The 21,054-nt window shown below is 35.9% G+C and overlaps 1 protein-coding gene across 2 annotated transcripts; it reads right to left on the bottom strand.

Annotated features, from left to right (window-relative positions):
* Positions 1-13,001: 13,001 nt before the first annotated feature.
* LOC147503497 (F-box/kelch-repeat protein At3g06240-like) lies at positions 13,002-20,696 on the bottom strand. 2 transcript variants are annotated; one of them, XR_015192747.1, is made up of 3 exons: positions 19,411-20,696; positions 13,516-13,673; positions 13,002-13,278 (listed from the first exon to the last, which is right to left on the bottom strand). XR_015192747.1 is itself a non-coding variant. In XM_086556810.1 (2 exons), the coding sequence occupies exon 1, from the start codon at positions 20,616-20,618 to the stop codon at positions 19,437-19,439; it is 1,182 nt and encodes a 393-aa protein (XP_086412936.1). In that variant the 5' UTR covers positions 20,619-20,695; the 3' UTR covers positions 13,002-13,278; positions 19,411-19,436. The 2 variants fall into 2 exon arrangements, 1 of the variants encoding a protein (XP_086412936.1); XM_086556810.1 differs by lacking the exon at positions 13,516-13,673 and having other exon boundaries at positions 19,411-20,695.
* Between the last annotated feature and the right edge of the window lie 358 nt (positions 20,697-21,054).

Raw genomic sequence — 21,054 nt, forward strand, 5'->3', positions numbered from 1 at the left:
CTTCTCCCCACCCACGCTGAAGTGGCAGTGTACAGATGTGGTAGTGGGCTAGGGTTTCCGCATCCAAGATACTACAAATCTCAAGTATATGGCCATTTGTTATCCAGAGCAACCACTGCCTGTATATAACAGGCTCAGTTATAACTCTCCCATCAGAAAGCATCCTCTCAGGCCGACCATCCTCTACCCTCAATGTGATAGAAGATATACATGCTTCGCTCGTCAAATTCAATTGCCTCTCCCATCAACAAAGTGATCCCACCGTCCTCTATGGGATAGGTGCCACTGAAACACCCTCTCTAACTACCAATAGGTCTAGCATCAACATGAGGCAAGTCGGGTAAGGGAAAGACATTCCAAGTCTTCAGATGCGCAATGTTATATGTGTGTTAATGGGTAAAAACGAAGTCTCGAGTCTTTCCACGATATCGCTTTGTTGTTGGCCCGAAAAGAAAATAAGTAGCTAGCTCTTTGGGTGAAACCCCAAAAGTAGTGTTTTCAGTGGTCCTACGTAAGGTGTTGACAAACAAAATTGATAAAAGTGCTCAAGACTATTAGTTACTATATCAATCGTTGTCGCCTATGTCCATGATTTGAATTTTCATTGGAGTTTCAGGGTGTTATCAGTTAATATTGCCTAGTTCCAAATTGATGAGCAATGAAGGCAAAGATGGTGTATGTTTCAAGAATGACATAGTTAAGCCAATTAGGACTTATTTTGATAAAATACATTAGTTTACATTGGAACATCTTAGTTGTAATAGAATTTATTTACAAAAGAGTAGTGATGATATTGTGTGGATGCTTTTTCCTTCGTCTTTTATAGTACTTCCCTGAGCAATTGGATTGGACTTGGTTCTAGTACATGGGGTGACCTCAGTAATTGACTGACGGCAAACCCCTCGTCGAATTTGAGGAGGAACATGTCGCCAGCTATAAGCAATTACCACTGATTCCTTTCAACTATCTGCAGGCTTTATTGGATTTCATATTCTTAAAAATTGATGAGATTTGTAATGAAGCCTGTGGTCTGAAAGCGTCAGAATGTCCCATATACTTTGAAAAAGATATTCGGAAAGCCCGTAGGCAATCCATTCAACACACCTAATTTTAAAGGCCAGCCCATCCCTCAAGTTTAGAGGGCTTCATGTTGGTTGTTGCTCCCCCAGCCTTGCCCATTTGACAGCGAGTAGTGATGGCGATGTCGATGTCCATCTAGAATTCTAGAGTCTAGACCGAAACCCGACCAAAAAAATTGCACCAAACCTAAACCCGTAAAACTCCCAACCCGAAGTCCCGAACCCAGACCCAAAAGCATAGTTTGGTTTGGATATACTGAAATACTATATCAGAAAAAGAGAGAGTCTTCCAAAGAGAGAGTGCGAGATATAAAATAGTGTTCCATGCAGTGGTATCTTGACATTAGTAACTGAGTCTGATCACTGTACTCATGTCTCTTGTCATCACCTAAAGTCACTGAATTATTTACTTCACTTTCTCTCTCTTACTAACATCTGTAGGTAATGACCAAACCAATTTAGTAAAAAAAAGTGAAAGTAGATCCAATTATCAGATTCTCATAGCCACCATTTCAATGTTTTGTCATTTCTTTATCACAGTATCCACCGATCTAAAGTAGAAAATTTTGAAACCCCATCCAGTGATACAAAGGAACATGGCTAGCTTCTATTTCAAAATTTGGTCCTCTCCTTTTCAAATGTTCAAATTCAGAATTTGATTTATTATCAATCATCTTTTAACACTACGTACATGCATTTTCTTAAGCAAAGCGGGGACCCAACCGTCCCTCGTTAGACCCGGAGGATAAAGCACTCCACGCCAACTCAAATATGGTATTCATTCTATATATCCTTACAAAGTCACAATGAGATTTCAAAAGCAATTAGGTACTCAACAATGTGCACCTTCTGATTCTCATATTTAGTTCCGACATCCAAGCTCAAATGGAATTGTTTTATGTCATACCGAAGTAAACCGCATGCGAATCTAGTCGAAAAACAAAGATATTCGAAATCGAGAAATACAATAATGAACATACATTTTAAGTATCGATCACGGTCCATCCGGCAGGCCATGGTTTTCTAGTGAAAAAAAAGGTTAGCATGTACTAACGAACTCTTTTCGAAAGGTAAGTGTAGTGGTATAAGGAATTAAGGATAACCATAAAAATGAACTGTGCAAGAAAACCACTCATACCCAATGTTGACTGCAGTCTCTTTCTTATCTCTTGTGAGTAACCAAAAATTTCAATCCTGCTTTTAGGCAAGTTTGTCTATGCAGTTAGGAACCTGAATTTTAAGTTGACACCAATCTTCGTAATAATCAATACAATTCAAATATGTACTATAACTTTAATGTATCTCATGGACAAAACAATAGCATACAAGTTGTATTTGTTATGCTACAACATTAATAAAATGTGATAAGTAACATGAATGAAATATAACACAATGCAAACCACGCATGAAATGTAGGACTCACCCCTCTCTGCGGTTTGTCTTCTCTTTAAATGCGGACACCTACCGAGAATCGATCTTTTCAATCATTTTAGATGCATTCTCTAGTAGCTCCTCTCTTTCAGGACCTATTGTGGTCTTAGCTTTTGTAAACCTTGCATTCCATTTTGCATATTCTTCCGATCCAATTTTTCGATACGCAAAGGCAAAGAGTACGGAAGCCATCTTCTGCGTAGTCTGAAAGGTGAGAAGTTGTTGCTGATTGGTGTAACTTGCCATTATCTGCCAGGAGATCAAAGATAATGCTGGAGAACCCCAAAAAAAGAGAAAATGAGATTTAGATTAAATAATGTCTTTTCAAGTAGAGGTTCATTATTTATACAATATTTTTCTCTCCCGAAAGTAGTTCAGTGTCAATTGGTAGAATGCATGTGAGCAAACCCACAAGACTTGGAGAGTAGAAAGATCGACCATTATCATCTTTAATTATAACTGACATGTGTCTTCAAGCAGGATTTCTCAACAAAGTAATTGGTCAGACAATCTCCACTGAATACTAAAATTTTCGAAAATGAATCATATGGTTATGCAATTATTATTTTATTATAAATTCGCAAGTCCAAATAGGAAACCTTGGTTGTACCTCTGCAAGATCATCTGTGAGACATTGGAGATGTCCAGTTAGAGAAGAGACTTGTCTGTGTAGCATTGGAATAACTTGTTTAGAAACACAAAACAGATTGCTCTATACTTTCAATTCTCTAACCAGCCCAAATCGACAAAGATTTTCAGCTCATATGCATGAAAGAGGAAAAGAGCTGGTGCTCCAAAATTTAGAAAACTCTGTCACAAAGCCAACCATGACTAAGATCCTAATAATCCTAGTTGAGATGGATTTTACAATTATAATTAGGGTACCTCATATATACTGGTTATGTGTGTCAGTATTAGACCAACAAACTCATAAAACAATAGCTTTTAGTGGCACTAAACAAAATATCTGCAGCACATAGGCAGTGTCAATATCAACTGATAATATCTTACATCCAATGATCTCTAATATGAACCGAACATGAATCAGTAATCCATAATACACACCATGAGGAAGTGAAGATATTTACCTAGCAATAAATGTTAGTGATACATTATTCTCATTATTTGGAAGTGAAGATATTTATCCAATTATAACTGTTGAAATTAGAAAGCTCTGCCACTTTGAGATAGATAGGCAAAACATGTGGCTTAGTGACCTGAGACAATCAAAGAATTGTAGCTATTCGATCAGTTTCTAGTACAACCCAAACAAAGTGTCCTAGAGAATTACTTGTCTAAATTTTACATATATATCTAGTATAAGGGTCTAGTTTGATAAATTCGATAGCCCAAGCATTGGATAATGATTTCTCTCTACACTTCCACATAAAATGGATGTAATAAAGTTAGTAAAGTCGCCAAGAAATTTTCAATTGGGGAAAACTATGCATCATAAACTCTAGCGAATGCTGATTTAAGTGTGATGTCAATAGAAAATCCAAAGTCTAAACACGCTTAACGACTTGAAATGCTACCTCCAGGTCTGAATTGGATGAACCCAAAGTTTTCCAGTCTTTTTGATGTGTCCTCTGAGAAAGCTTTCGCCCAAAAAGACATGGTTTCCCTAAGCTCAGTTTCCAGTACGCTTCTCTTGGCCTGCTTTCGCCAAGGACTGAGTATTTTGCTGTTTTGAAAACTGATAAAACCAAAACCGTAGTCAGCCAAAGAATTAATCAAATTAGTCATAAGCTTGAAACACATTGCACAAATTTACTTACATTCACAAACAAATGTGTTAGGCATAAAAGAACAAAAGGAAGAAAAACCAAAAATAATTGAAAACTTCACCTGTATGCTCGAGCACAATTTAAATCCGAATAGGTGAGTGTGTTCCACATCTGCAGTTTGCCGCAAAAGAGAGCCGAGCCATGGGAGATTAGTTTATTAGTTAGTAACATTAGCATATAACACTACGCCCACCTCGATCAATTCTTTGCAAAATGAGCATACCTCATGTTGCAAATGGCATGACGATGAATGGTTGGATCAGACCACGCAAGTGGACCAAGGAAACCTTAACACAGTTCACCTGGGTCGGCCGGATATATTCTTCAACGCACGTTCCACATTCTCATAATGGATATGTCAAAGATCTTCTGCTTTAGTCCCATGCTTCCAATGAATTTAACCATTGGGATCCAATCCATCTATGCCCCCTAGTTCAGAGACACTACATATTGCTGGGATGCCTCCTCCTAAAGTAAGATTCTTCACATCTAAAGAAGTAGAAGTCGACCTTGTAACCTTCACAGTACCACTCAAATTAAACAGGTAAGAAAATGACAAATGTAGGTTAAAAAAAGGAGAGCAAGTTAAGGGGGGAAAATAACTTACTTGCATCAAAAAGTAAAAGAAAATGGTAAAACTTATGGCATAGAGACCACCAAGATCAGCGAGGAAGCTCACTGCATTAACAAACAATAAATCGATATCAGATTACTCGTGAAGACTATGAAGCTTGAGAATGAATAAATAGTATCCCCCTAGACTGCATCCTCCAAATTTAAATAGTATATATTCTAGATAGAGAGAGATTCAAATGTCTGCAGATTTATATATTCCTCATTTCATCTTGAGTCATGAATTCAAGTTTGTACCTAATGTCCGCAGCCAAAAATCTATCCTTGCAGTAAGTTAGGTTTCCTTAGTTACTACTTAGCTCTCACTTTTCAGGTTTACTTTTGTTTAAGAATGGAGATAAGATTTAAGAAGAATGGAAATAAGATTTAAGAAAGAGGTTTTTATCTACTTATCTATTTTGGGTTTTTATATATTTTGGGCTACGAACAATTGAAATCGCCAAAAAATGGAATAGAATTCATTTTTTTTAGGTAAAATTTGATGTGTCAGTCTGAGAGAAAAAAGGGGGGCTGACGTGGGTCACTGGGAGTATTCTCAACTACTCAGTATTAATGGTCTTTGATGGTGTTACTAGTCAGAGTAATCCACCTTCAAATCCAAATTTCTAAGTTTTACTTTTTTTACAGTTTAAATTGGGCCCCACTTAAGGAACTCAACTGCCCCGATCAACTCGATCAGGCTGCCCCTGATGCCACGTGGACCATTATGGGTGTCCACACATCAAACCACCATGGTTATAATCTAGGAGGTGCATGATCTAGCTAGCTTATTTTAGATTTGATTGAACTTGAAATTGGGAGCGATTGGGTCTTGGGAGTGATCGCCATTTATTGGTAACATCCCAAATTGACTGCAACACTTTAATTGCAATCTCTAAGTAAGGTTTTGTTTTGTTTTGTTTTGGTTTTTTGTTTTGTGTGTGTAGCATTCTAAGGAGGTAAGGTTTGACAATTGCAATGGGGTATAAGGAAATAAGTTTCAATACACCAAAATAATGAATAATGCATAAATGATCGAATTCCTAATTTGTAATGGGGCCAACTATATGAACTATGTTAGAATTAAACCGATTTGGAGAGAACACCACACTAACTTAACACTAACTTAATATGTAGATTGAATCAATAAAAGAATGAGATAGAGAGAATTCTTATTCATTGAGGTAAATCTGAATGGGAGGAGATTACATTTATATACAACTAGGTAACCTCCTTTCTAAGATAATGGATTAACATGATAAACAGTAAGATAGAGGATGATCAGGATAAACACCAAGATAGAAGAACATCAGGATAAATACCAAGATAGAGGATTATCAGGATAACACATATCAATAGGGGCATCCATATAGGCCCATGGATTTTATAACACTCCCCCTTCGATGTCTACCATTCTTGTGGAAATTATGGTGGATGCATCTTTTGTAGCATTCTTCTGGATGCTCTATAACTATCCAATAACAGTTGCCTCATTAAAACCTTGCTAAAGAAAAACTAGTGGAAAAAACCAAAGCGAAGGGAAAAAGAGTACAACATTACTCAGAATCATTGTGACTTGCTTTATACTGCCTCAATAAAAATCTGACTAAAATTTATGCAGATCTTTTTATCGTCATTTATTTAACTATCAAAAAGAAATTGAAAGAAACACATTATGCACATATTTACTCTGTAAGAGCATCTCTAGGTGGTGGTAGCATACTCTTCATATTTGAAGAATGCGACCACAGAAATTGATCGCAAATTTCGACCAACTCTAGGTGGTCGCAAATTTCACCCGCAAATTTGATCGTAGGAGCTACCAACCGCGCCATTAGTACTATCGCGCGCCAGTACCAGTGTTGCGCGCCATTGATACTATCGCGTGCTATCGAGTACAAACTCTGACATTTTAAGAAATTGCTTCATTCTCACCCAACACTCCAAAACTATATCCACAACTATGGCTTCTTCTTCATCATTGCAAAAAACTAGCCAACACACCGACGTTGCCGAATCAACTCAACAATCATGTTATTTTGATACACTCGATCAAGAGAGGTGCCAAATTTGCACCTCAAGAAAACACCTTGCGTTATCATGCAAGTATCTGAACAAAAGGTGTCCTGAAGCACCACATTGTCAAGGTTATTTGCTCATACATAAAAGTTGTAACAAAGATGGAGAAGAAGTAAGATTTTTGAAATGTCCAAATGGTATATGTCCTGGTATGGAATATATATATGGAGACAGTTTGTTGATATGCACGTGTTGTGGCGAGGATAATCATTGGTATAGGTATTGCCCCTATGCGCAGATAGCATGCCCAAATGGTTGTGATGGTGTTAGAGAGCTGAAAAAGTTTGCGAACCTTGAAGGAAAAGGTCTTGATCTATTGAAGTGTTTGGTGTGTGGAAAATGTGAGTGGTTAGGTGTTGTAATGGAAAAGGTTAAGAGTGGTTAGAGTGTTGTAATATGAGTGGTTAATGTTAATCATTTTATTTTCTATGACTATGTAAAATAACTTTTTTTTAATATGAATAAACTTTAATTTTATATAAATATATATTAGTTTAAATTAAAATAAAATAGAAATTGATTAACATTGTTTATTGATGATTAAAAATAAATATGCATATACGAAATTAAATTACAACAATCAATGTCGGTCACCCCTAATGCTCCATTGATGCTCGACAAGGTCGCTTTTAAGTCTATCATGCATAGTCTTTGATTGAACTCGTCAAGTCCCCTCAATGTAGTGTTCCCGAGTAGGTGGGATCTGTGGTTGCCCTTTTGGATCAGGAATGTACCTCCTCATTTTATAATTTTTATTCTTAGCTCCGAATACCATATTGTGCAATATGATACATGCTCTCATAACAGTACCCATTGTCTCCACATGCCCTAATTTGCAAGCTTTCTTCAAAATCCCAAATTTAGCTTGCAAAACCCCAAAAGCTCTTTCAATATCTTTTCTTGCAGCTTCTTGCATCATTGCGAACCACTTCGTCTTTAGAGCATTAGAGTTTGAAATTGTTTGTATAAATGCCGCATAGTCAGGATAGATACAATCAGCTAAATAATAACCCATATTATAGCTATGCTGATTTACATCAAAATAAACAGGTGGAGAAGTACCATTGATCACGTGCTCAAATATCGGCGAGTTGTCCAACACGTTGATGTCATTGTGTGACCCTGGCATCCCAAAGAAAGAATGTCATATCCATAGGTCTTCGGTTGCAACAGCTTCGAGAATAACAGATGGTTTTCCAGAACGACCATTGTAAGCACATTGCCATCCAGTTGGACAATTATGTCATTCCCAATGCATAAAATCAATGCTTCCCAACATACCCTGCCATCCACGTGTGGCAAAATGTGCAAGCAAGCGTTCTATATCTGCAATATTTGGCCTTCGCAAGTAGACTGAACCGTACAATTTGATAATTGCATCACAGAAATGCCTCAATGCCTGGTTTCCACTTTGCTCAGAAATGTATAATTGATTGTCAAGTTGATCAGACACCGTGCCATAACCAAGAATACGCAAAGCTGCAGCCACCTTGACCAGAGGATCTATACCAGGTTTATCAGCATTGTTAACTTTAGGCTGAAAAAACTTAAAATGAGTCTGAATATCATTGAAGATGTGAAGAAATAAAGATTTTTTCATACGAAAGCGCCGTTTGAAATCCTCTTTCGGAAAGACAGGACGATCGACGAAGTAGTTGTTCTTCAAGATTTCCAAAGTCAGAGCATACTTTCTATGTTTAATTTTTCGACCCTTCTTTGAACCACCATGTGGTGCCTTCGGAGCATGGACTTGTGCTTGTGCAAGTACAGCCAAAGTGTGCTTCATAAGGGGCATGGCGTTAACAAATTATTCATCAAGACTATCTACCGAGTCTTCCGCTGGAGGAGATGAAGAAGAAGACGACGATGAAGATGAAGACGAAGATTGAAGGGGAAAAATCTCATACACTTCATTATCCATTTTTTCGCAATGTATGTGTTGTTTGTTAAGGATTGATGTGAAATGGTTGAGTTGTTTGATACAAATGTTTGAGTTGAGTGTGTATAAAATGAAGAAGGAGATGAGTGTAGATATAGGATGTAGAAATCCGGCCGTTTTTTGCACGTTTTTTTTCCGTTGGAGCACGCGACATTAGAGGAGGCGCTGATGCATTAACCGGCGCCAGTGGTGTGTTGGTCAAAGTCAAAAAAGATGTGGGGCAACATTTGCAATGGCGCTCGACAGTACCAATGTCGCTCCGCATCCGCATCTAAAGTGCCAAATTTGCGAACAAGAATGCGAACAAACAGGTGATGCGACCACGAATGCGACCACTTAGAGATGGTATTTCGGGAAATTCCGATGCATTCCTTCAAATTTGAAGGATGCGACCATGAATACGTCCACCTAGAAATGCTCTAACTCGACAACAGTAAATCAAGAGTAAAGTTAATTGGTGTATATCCATTGCAGATATTGTTATCATTTTTATTAAGATTGTCTTATTAAGGTGATTTTGTTTAGTTGGTCACTAATCATTATTCAGAAGTTGATATTCAACAGAAAATTTTGACCAGCAAGTATGAATGATGTATATATAGACTTAGTTCCACAAACCTTAACTGAACAGGCATGTTATATTAACCTTGTATATAAGCACACTAATCTAGCCACATAAATAAAATTTATGTTGTCGATTAAACTCAAGTACTACGAAGCTAACTCATGGTGGTTATTACTAAATAATAAGCATGCAATCATATCATTCATTTGTAGAATAAAAAGCTAAAGCTTTTTAACAGTGGCTTAACAGTGTTACATGCAATCTTGAGAAAATTTGACATGCGTACTATTGTTACAGCAAGATTCCTCTTGAAAGTTCAAAATAATATCCAAGACATGCATATACTAATATACCATCCTTCCAGTATAGATTGGAATAAAAGCTTTACTTTTTCAGAAAGAAGAATAATTGTTAAATAGATATTGCATATAGCATGCATTTAAAACAGAAACAAAAACGCATGGCCGGATGGCAATGAGCAACTCAACTATTCAAAATAGAGGTACTACAATGTTCACTGACTCTTACTAGGAACGTGACTCCCATCCAACAGTACATAAACTTGATGAAAGCTCATGTTATATCATACCGAACCAAAACAAAAATAATATGAATCGGAACTAATAAAAACTATCGGTTGATATTTATTTCACAACCTTTTGATTATGACAAAATCAACAATCATAAAAAAAAACTTTCGATACGATAATCATGCTTCAACAACCAAGATACAACCAAGATACGATCTTTAACCATTCTAGCTCATGATACCAATGTAGACAAAATAGTGTACATATCTTTTTGTCCAAACAAATCAATAAGCTCGGCAACAGAAGTGGAATTGGAATCGATCAAAGATATGCGTTCTCTCGATGTCGTAGCCACGATTGCTAGAAAGGTAGCTTAAGTTTTCACACCTTTAATCCAAAGCTAGAAACTATCGTGCTGATAACGTGTTAGAATTAAATCGATTTGGAGAGAACACCACACTAACTTAACATGTAGATTGAATCAATAAAAGAATGAGATAGATAAAATTCTTATTCATTGAGGTAAATCTGAATAAGATGAGGTTACCTTTATATACAACTAGGTAACAGTAAGATAGAGGATGATCAGGATAAATACCAAGATAGAGGATTATCAGGATAACACATATCAATGGTGGACATCCATATAAGCCCATGGATTTCATAACAAACTATACCTTATATCGACTCCAAAATAATTCTACCACTAAACTTTAACTTACAAGATGAAAAATGAGGGTAGACTTTTTGGTGGCAGTAGTCTTTTCAAAATGGAGAACACATACGTACACCAAAAATCAGCTCAATTGAATATTCTAAACCTTGTCAAAAATGCTAAACCTTGTCAAAAGTTGTATAAAAATCAAGACATCTCTAATAAATCCTTAATATTCTAAACAATTTTTGAAGAGGTTAGATATCTATAAATAAGCTGATTTTTGCAAAGATGATCTCTCTTGTATGAAGACCATCTCTCAAAAAATACTTCTCAAACGGGGGTATCTCAAAGTAACCATTTCCTTTTGTATTATGTATTCATTCTAATGCAAGTTCACATGTAGATGTATTCAATCAATCAAATGTTTTGCATTTATTCAATCAATCAAATATTTTGCATTCATTCTAATGGAAGTTCATTTGTAGATATATTTATTCAATCAATCAAATATTTTGCATTATATTCATTCTAATGCTCTGTATATGAGCGATATACATGTCGTCTCCACAATTGATAACATTTGGTGAGGGAAGTTAGCGGTATGTCCGAGTGGTTGTCTCCATTGATAACTTTTGGTGAGACAAGGCTCCCTATGTAAGTGTATGCTTTAGAAAACCCAAACCGGTGAAGTGTCGTGAATGAGTTGATTTTTGGGTTATACAATATCAATTCCGTATTATTCTCTCTTATTATAATTTCTCCACTGCTTGCAACACCAAGCGGATCCAACAAACCAAACTTTCCATCCAACTTTAAATAGTTTTGTCCAAGAACCTATCACACCACATTCTTTCATGACCCATACCTCAACTTTCATAAAGTTCACAAGAAATTCAAAGCAATCCACCCAACACCACAGCTCGTTTGCTATCATGAGTATCATCGCTTAAACACTTGGGCAATGGTATTTCACGGAAAACCTTATCGTTGATATCAAAACAAACAATAAAGAACTGAACTGAATCCAAAGTACGCATTGTAACCCAATGAAGATATCCATTAACAAGGGCAGTGCTCGAAAAGATAATATCGTACGAGATAGGATCTAGAGTTGTCCACAAGCCAGTGCCTCCTACTCTCCTAGAGTGTACAAACTGACTAGTAATCGTTTTCTAAGCTAAACATACGAGAAACAGAAGAAGCAATCCTCAATATCTTATACCCATTAGTGCCTTGATGAAAAACAAACGCAGAGTCAGTACACGTATAACCTCTTTGAAAATTAGATGGAAGGGACGGACATGGGATGGTAATGTGTTCTTTGGTGAGTGGGTTCAATACGTACAGAGCATCTCCCAACTTAGAGGCTAAACACATCAAGCCATTACGAATACCAACAACTTCATAAGACATAAACTCAACTGGAAACTCCATATATACTGCCGATAAGTCATTAGATGCTGTTGTAGGTTGTGCGTGGTAAAATTCCATTATATCCTTATCAGGTGTGCGCACAAGCATGACGCTACAATGGTTGGCTTGGATAGAACGATGGAGATGTAAATCGACGAAATAAGGATCGAGTTTGAGTAACCGAAGCCATGTTTTGCAGACGCACCTAAACTTCAACTAGCACATACCTGGCAACCAGGAGAGAATCTCCGCTACCAGCTCGTTTGGAAGAAGGCTACTCGTCATCTCTAGTTCTGGCTACCTTTTTTCTTTAGGTCTTTTCTTACTGTTTATATAGGTTCGGTTTCGGATCGGTTTCAAACTTCATATAAGTTCGGCTGCGTGTCGGTTCGGTCGTCAGTTTTTAAGCCAAACCCGACCCACCTAAATCATGCTATTTGGCTTGCTGAAATATGGAATCAATCGAGGTTTTAATTAACGATCTATACGATTGTTAGGGCATTTCTGTGGGATCCTAAGCTTAACCCTGGACGAACCCCCCCCCTTCAGTATTAACTTTCCACATTATACCATTACCACTTCATTCCACAATTAATTTTTCATTACTTCTTTCCATTCATACTTTGAATAGTTAAGTTGGTCACGGCTGAACTTTTATACGTAAATTGCACTTCCTTATTTATTTTGAGTACTCATTTCTTTTTGTCAGTTTAACCTCTTGTTTCTTTTTCCAGAAACAAATTTCTAAAAATTGTAAGTGACTTTCTTATAAAAAGATAATCAGTTGTTTTCCTATTTTTTGTAGATAAACTCAAGAGGGAGAAAAGCTAGTTACACACGATCCCAGTTTGCTACAGGTGCACAGTCGCAGAATCCCTCGTAACACTGTTACTGCTTAGAACCATGCATTTATGCTGAACAACTTATTATATCTAGCGAGGTTAACATGACAATCTTCAAAAAATACAGATAAAAATGAAACAAAAGAGCTAGTAGGCGTCCAACTTCCCGATTTAAAGCTATCTCATATATGATGTTCATGGGATACAAACACCTACTGTAACTAGTTAAAATACTTGGGGTCAACAAGTCATAGATGCTCACTGTACATATCTTGCAAAGCCAAAGCCAACTAAAGGATAATTAGCAGCTCCTGAACTCAAGCTCCTTGGCCCATGATCAGCTCTGAAATATAAAGCACAAACAGGTAATTAGAAGGTTGATTAGATGACATGAGTCAGTAAGTTAATAATGAATCTGAGTTTGACTCATAGAATGGCGCATGTTTGTTTTGGGGTTTAAATAAAACCAAGTCTTTACAGCTAAGCAATGTGATCAAACTGACCATGCATATACTCCTTTTTTCTTTTGAAACATCGGAATCTTTTTCACTAAGAAAGAAAAGGCGAGAGAGAGACTCACCAATACAATGGAACGAAGCAGAAATTACAAAAGAAAATAAAAGGCCACTATGTTGCCCTGTAGAAAGTAACTCCCGAATCAAAGTCCAGATTCCCATACAGTATTCCCCCTCTGATTGACTTCAGAAAATTGATTAGGCTGTGTGATCCAGCATTTTTCTATACAGAAATCATGTTTCATAAGTATACTATTTTTACACTAGGTTACATTGACATGGATACGTGTGTCTGTATCCAACACGGATACGAAGTGTTTGACATGGCAAAATACCAAAAACAGAGGTAAATCACATACAATATGTGTCCGTCCGTGTAAATATGTAAAATAGCTTTTACATGTTTGATTTATTTTTAAAATTTTATACATGGGAAACTTTCACTAAACCAATTATTATGTTCCCATACTTTTTCAAAATATATGTTTCCCTAACACTTCCTATTTTCCCTCGTTATAACATCATTTCCAGGCTAAAACCCCAATCGACAAACAAATCAAACATTTTCTAAAGGGAAAATGCCTTCATCTGTGAAACACTGGAAATTGAAATGTAAATATCTACATCTGTCAAATAACATACGACAATAATTCATTTTCTCAAGCAAATTTTCATGTGAAACATTTCCATACCCATACTTATTTAGAGAATTTTAAGGCTGGAGGATTTGATTCGTGAAAGCTTCTCCTGGTGCAAGAGTTCTAAACTCATTCAAAGTCTCCTACTTCATAACACCATTAGAACAGTTTAGTGGTGAAAAGTTTCCACAAAATAAGAGTTTAAAACCTATTCACCAATAAGAAATTCCCAACATATCACACAAATCAAACACACCCTAAGTTTTGTTGAGATTATCCACCAGGCAATCAAACAAAGGCCAAAAAGGACCTATAGTTCTTTGTTTTTCTTATAATTACCTCATCTGTCTGACTTATGCAGTGATGTTTCATTGTTTAAATTATGAAATTAAAATGAAAAGCAGGTTAAACATTCAGTGATGTCCTATCTCTACGTGTAACTTGGGCATGCATATTTTATTTATTTATTTCAATTTTGTTTTTTTGTTTTGCTTTGTAAGTGCATCGATCCATTTCAGAATTTCAGTAGATAAACAATGACACCCATTAAAATACTCGGTCCATTCTAGTTCTTCCACTGTTCCACACTTATTCCTGTACGAGTGTTCAATTTAGAGACCAGTACGGAGATTCGGACACGGCATGGTCTACAAAATCAGAATTGTGGACACAGCTAATATTTTATTAAATTTTCTTTTTCTTTTCTTAGTACGAAAACTATTTGACAAGAAGACTATAGAAAAGATAAGTAAAATGTTTTAGTTACAGGATTTCAAAATATTTTATGTTTATTTGGGTCAAATCATACTTACAGTACATTATCCTCCTACATGTTCATCTAAAAGCGCAGGTGTTGTATCTGAGTCGACACACCGACACATAAACAACGCTTCTCCCAAGCTTCTAACCCTAAGATAATTTAAATGTCTTTACAGTAGCAAGTCAACATTGGGCAGTCTAGGATTAAAACTTAAAATATCTACAACACCACTAGGTACACCAAATAGATCATAACAGTCAACCTTTATGGCCAGGACCAAGAAATAGCAGAGAGAAAAAAGAGCATTAACTCGTCTTTATCAACGTTTTATCGTCATTTATTTACTTGCACAAGTGGGTGTCTTGGTCTTGTTAATGTGGATTTTTTCTTAAATATGTTGTGATATTATTACAAAGATGAATTGCGTGTTGCATTCAATGTGATATGAATTAAAGCAAAAAAAAAAAAAAAAACACAAAACGAAGTACAACTGCACAAGAAACAAAGGCTTAGTAAGTCTAAACAAAGAAGGTGAGATGGTTTGGAATTAAAGATAGCTTTCTCTGAACTACAAGCTTTTGGATCCACCCAACAAAAACTTATTTCAAACTTTCTTTTAACATTGCCAACAAAAAAAGAAAGAAAAAATGTTCTAAACTATTATTCAATAAAATCGTACGCTACATGTGCCCTCATTGCCCTCCAGATAAAACCATAACACAATATCAACTCGAATCCAATTTCTGCCAATATTGCTTGAGCACAGTTTTGGATTCACCGAGACTTAAATTGATAATTCTATTCCCCGAGTCAACAAAGATTAGAAGAGGTTCTTCAAAAACACTACTCGTCTTCACAAAATCAAACACTCGTGGTGGTTCCATCTTTCCTGCCGTATGAGATTTATACCACACCAACTCAAGGAACTCTTCCCCAAACTAGTTTTACTAGTCTTAACTCTCAGATCCCAGCATTTTATTTTATTTTTATTTTAGCGAAAAATAAAAGCAATCATATCTTTACATCTTACTTCTTTAAAGAGAATGGTTCAGTGAACAGTAGACTTTTCCAATTATATCCCTATCCAGTTTCAATTATTACGATTATGGTCATAAAGACATTTTGTAATAACATAGGTGAGGGAGGGGTAAAACTGCCATGTAAAATTCAGACAATTCTCCCTGATTTTACGACATTGCCCTCAGTTTCACAAACATTTGCGATATTACCACTGACCGAAAATTAGATTTTTGTGCTGCCCTGCCCAAACCAACTGATCGCCTCTCCCTATTTTACAATATTGTCCTCCGTTTTACAAACATTTGTAATATTACCACTGACCGAAAGTTAGATTTTTGTGCTGCCCAGCCCAAAACAACTGACCGCACGCGGCGTAGACACGTGCCAAGAAACTAGTAACTAATAAAGAAAAAGGTTGCTTATGCAACTAGATGTTAGAGCAGTCACGACGGTGAGTATTTCTTTTTCCCCTATGACATTTTGCTTTTGTAAGTGCCTAAGTGAAAGCCTGTTGATTATCCTTTCAATATATTTCCGCATATGAAAAAAGACATCGTTAGAGAGTTTTCTTATTCCTTATTCCTCTTGTACCACCACAGGAAATTCATCCTCTTATCTACTTAACTTCTAATATTCAATGACAACCAAATAAAAGAGCATGAGCTACACGATTCCTAAGCAACTAGCCAACCACATGTTAAAACACTCGGACGGTCGAGATTTTCTTTTTCGCCTATCCTGTTCACTTTTGTAAGCACCTAACTGAAATCCTACTAAGCACCCTTTTAATGTATATCGGGCAGTTCTCACAAAATCTACATCCTAAAGAACTTGTTATACGTTTATACCACAGCACCACCACAAGACTTTGACATTTACATCTACTTAATTTCATATATTAAATAGCAAATAGAGTATCCTAAACCAAGTTGCCCACATTTTTCTACAAACAAGAATGAGAAACACCCGAAGATAGTAGGTTTCCTGAACAAAACATCATCCTAGTTTGTTGAAATAGCAACAAGGAGGAATCATCTGAAAATAACGACAAAATAAGCATCATTATTACACATAACTGATGAGGTTTTAGGCAATTTTGTAGTTGTAATACTGCAAGAATGGTAACACTGAGACAATAGAACTCCAAAACTCTCCTCGCTACCAAACAAGGCCAACAAGAACCAATTAACTCTATTTTCCCTTATAACCACCTTACATGTCTAAATTACTCATAGAGATAATTCATTGTTTAAGTTATGAATTCACATAGAAAGCAGGTTAGACTTTCAAGAACGCCAACTCTCAACATGTATAATATATATATATATATATATATATATATATATATATATGGGGTGGGATAGAGGCACATTCACTGTAGCCACATTCTAGGCACAGTGCATCCACACCACTGATCTCTTGCCAATCCAACGGATATGAGGTAGTTTTTGATAGCCAAATTCGAAATAAATGAAATTTCGGGAAATAAAATTTTTCGAAACATAAAAACGAAATAAACAAAAAAATCAATCAAACCTTCTTCTCCAAAATTAGATCGAGCGAAATTTTCTCTGAAACACTTTCTCTCCAAAATTCACGAGTGGGTTCTCTCTTTCTATTAACGTACTGTTGCTATTAACGACTGTGTGCTTCTTTCGTTAGATTAAAGGTGAGAAAGTTTGAATTTTATTTCATTTCATTTTAAAGATGGAAAGTTGAGATGGGTGTTTTTTTTTATTTCATTAGTTTTTGGCAGACAAGGAGATTGCAATGAAGTTTTTGGAACTTGGGCTGGTGTTGTTTTTAGTTATTAAGGTGAGAAAAAGTTTACTGTTATCAAAACTGTTTTTTCTTCCTATATCAAAACTGGTTTCACATAAAGGTCTTTATCTTCAAAATAATTGTTTTTCTTTTCAAAACAGAGTCAATAGCTTGTGAAGATATTTCTCAGAGGATACAAATGGTGGCGAAGATTTAGAGTTAAGAATCTACTGAAAATTCTTGAAACACTTAGTTAGTAAACATGTGACCGTATGAATCTTAACACACTTTACATTGTTATGAGCATTTGTTATGAGCTTATGAAGAACTTTTGGTAATAACACTTGGCTTACCTGCATACTTAATATCTTGCTCATATATGATGAATTTATTTCAAAATCACCAGATGCACACTCATAATGTTTTCTTTTATTTACGTAGTTTCTAGGATTATATAGGTGTTTCCTTCATACACTAATATTGTTCTTCTAATTGTCAAAGCCACTTCAACTACACAAATATTGTAAAGACGGTGCATTTGCGATGCACTTTGGTTCTTATAGAAGAACTGCTAGATGGAGCGAAAAAATCGGTAAAATGGAGACTTGGTGTGGAAGAAAGGAAAAAAGAAGAGGGTCTGAAGCCAAATTTTCATAACTTTGTACATCTGATTAATATTTTGTTTATTTAAAATACAATCGTATTTCACTGATTAGTTTTGTGTTTTTCCCTCGGATTGCTCAATTTCAGGGAAGTGGACATTGGCCTTTTCAGGTGGTTTAGACCTTCTTGTAGACCTTGTGTCAGCTTTACTCGATTGGGATCGTATAGTGGCTCAAGGGTAAGGTTAAGAACTCAGTTACTGATTGCCAACTAATATTTGAACTTTTCATTCTGTACTTTGTACTTTGCTAAATTTTGGCTCAAGGTTAAGGATAAGTACTTTGTACTTTGCTAAATTTTGGACTCCCAGAAGTAAAACGTGTTCACAGTAGTAAAAAAGTAGAAGTAGGCTCAAGGGTTCTACCAAAAATGGTCCTCATATCAATGAAGCTCAGATAAATTTGAAAATGGAATTTCCACTTAGTGTGATCTACATTTATAGCCTACCAAACTAAGGTGACTACAACAGATTAATGTATCTTAAATTTTTGACAAAACACAAAATACAAAGATTAGAAAAGGTTCTATAAAAACATCACTATTGTATTCACAAAATCATACACTGGTGGTCCCATCTTGTCCTCCATATACGATTAACACCAAATCAACTCAGCATATTTTCATCCCTAGTTGTTATTTTCAAAATTACCTAGCCTTAACTCTTAAATCTTTATAAAACTAAGAAAGAACAAGGTTGCTTATCATATTCTATTTTACTCATGGGGGTGAGTATTTCCTTTAGCTTATCATATTCTATTTTCTTAAGTACCGAAGTGCAGTCATGTATCTTACCCTTAAATTATATTTATGTACTCTCTAAATTTTATTCATTAGAAAGATGTCTTATTCCTATGCACCACCACAAGATTTGGACCATCTAATCTACTTAACTTCCTATAAACAATGAACAGACAAAAGAGGATGAACAGACAGATAATATCCAAACAAAGTTTAGCTACAGTGTTCACCACATATGTTGATTAAAAAGGACAATTTCATAAAAAGAAAAAAACAGAGATCATACAAAGATTATATAACACATAAATGAAGTAACATGGATAAAACAAGGTCCAAGACATCCAAATAATGAATATGCACAACAGGTAAGTTTAGAATACCTTGTTTTTTTATCTTCTGCATTCTTCTATATCCGCAAAGTGTCCGACAAGGTTACTCCATTGATAACTTTGGGTGAGACAAGACTTCCTATAAAAGTGTATGCTTTAGAAAACCGAACCCCAAACTTCTCAAGTGTCCTGATTAAATTGGTTTTGGGGTTATACAACAGCAATTCCAAACCATTTTTCCATGCTATAATTTCCCCACTGTTTGCAACACCCAGTGGTTCCAAGTAAAAAAACTCCCCTTCAATTTCAGCTCTTCCGACTTTATAAAGTTTTGTCCAAGAACCAACCACGCCATATTCTTTCATGACCCATACCTCAACTTCCCATTCATAAAGTCTACCAAAAATACAAAGCGACCCACCCAACTCCCCAGCTTGCATCTCATAATCATCATAGTTAAAACCCTTGGGCATTAATATCTCATGAAAAACCTCATCCTTGATATCAAAAGAAACAATTATTTTCTCTATCGAGTTATAATACAAAGGTGATATCCAATGAAGAAACCCATTAACAAGTGCAGGCTCCAAAGCGTTAATATAATACGATACAGAATCCAGAGTTTTCCACACACCCGAACCACCTAAAGTATACAGACTTACATCCGTTTGAAAAGTTTGTTCCGAAGTTGGTAAAACATACATAAACCTTAACAACTTATACTCATTACTCCCTTGGTGAAAACCAAACGCATATCTTATAACCTTATTATTTTTATAACAATAATTTTTCAAACAAAAATAAGAAGGAATAGATGGACATGGGATGGTAATATATACATTAGTTAACGGATTCCACACGTACACATTAGAGAAGGGTTTATCACAATGGGTAGTTAAACAAAGCAAACCATTACACATACCAATAATTGGATGGTCACATGGTGGAGGGTACCAAAAATCAGGTAAGATAGGGAATTCCAAGTATAATGGATTAGTATTGTTATTATTATTAAATGATGATGATGTGAAATCAGCGTGGTAAAAATCTGTTTCTTTGATGCCGTGATGTTTGCGGATAAGTAGAAGGCTAGAGTGGTTGGATTGGATTGAACGATGGAAATGTAAGTTGATGAAATGAATATCGGATTTTAATAATTTAAGCCACGTTTTTGATACGCACCTGAATTTGATTAAGTATTTGGCTGGTAACCACGACAGTATCTCGGCTATTAACTCGTGTGGAAGGCTTTTCCTCATGTCTCACACACGCACACTTCTTCACTTCTTCTATTCTCGACAAAAATAACCCCCACTCCGGGACTCATGTTACTATATTCCTATTTCCCCCAAAAACCGATATATATCGATATATCGGTGGATATATATCTTGTTTTTTCTTGACCGGTCAAAATTTGGTTTTGTTTTGTATGTCGATATATCAAAATATATCACCAATTATATATCGTATATATCAGTCGATATATATTGATATATAAAAAAATCCAATATATCACAACTAGTTGATGCCCGTGCCAGACGGCACTCATGACACATTGAACCACCACCAATAATGGCAAATACAATCTAATTTTACCATCAAGAGATCCAACCACAATTGAACCACCACCAATAATGGCAAAACACTGAAAGTTCGTCCCTCTAGAAAACTGATGTCCTTGAGTCCAATTCAAGA

This window comes from Coptis chinensis, chromosome 4 (assembly GCF_015680905.1).
Source record: "Coptis chinensis isolate HL-2020 chromosome 4, ASM1568090v1, whole genome shotgun sequence".
Taxonomy (NCBI): domain Eukaryota; kingdom Viridiplantae; phylum Streptophyta; class Magnoliopsida; order Ranunculales; family Ranunculaceae; genus Coptis; species Coptis chinensis.

What these genes read in the sequence shown, in the direction of transcription:
- LOC147503497 (XM_086556810.1), bottom strand. Translation starts at nt 20,618, where the DNA reads ATGAGGAAAAGCCTTCCACACGAGTTAATAGCCGAGATACTGTCGTGG.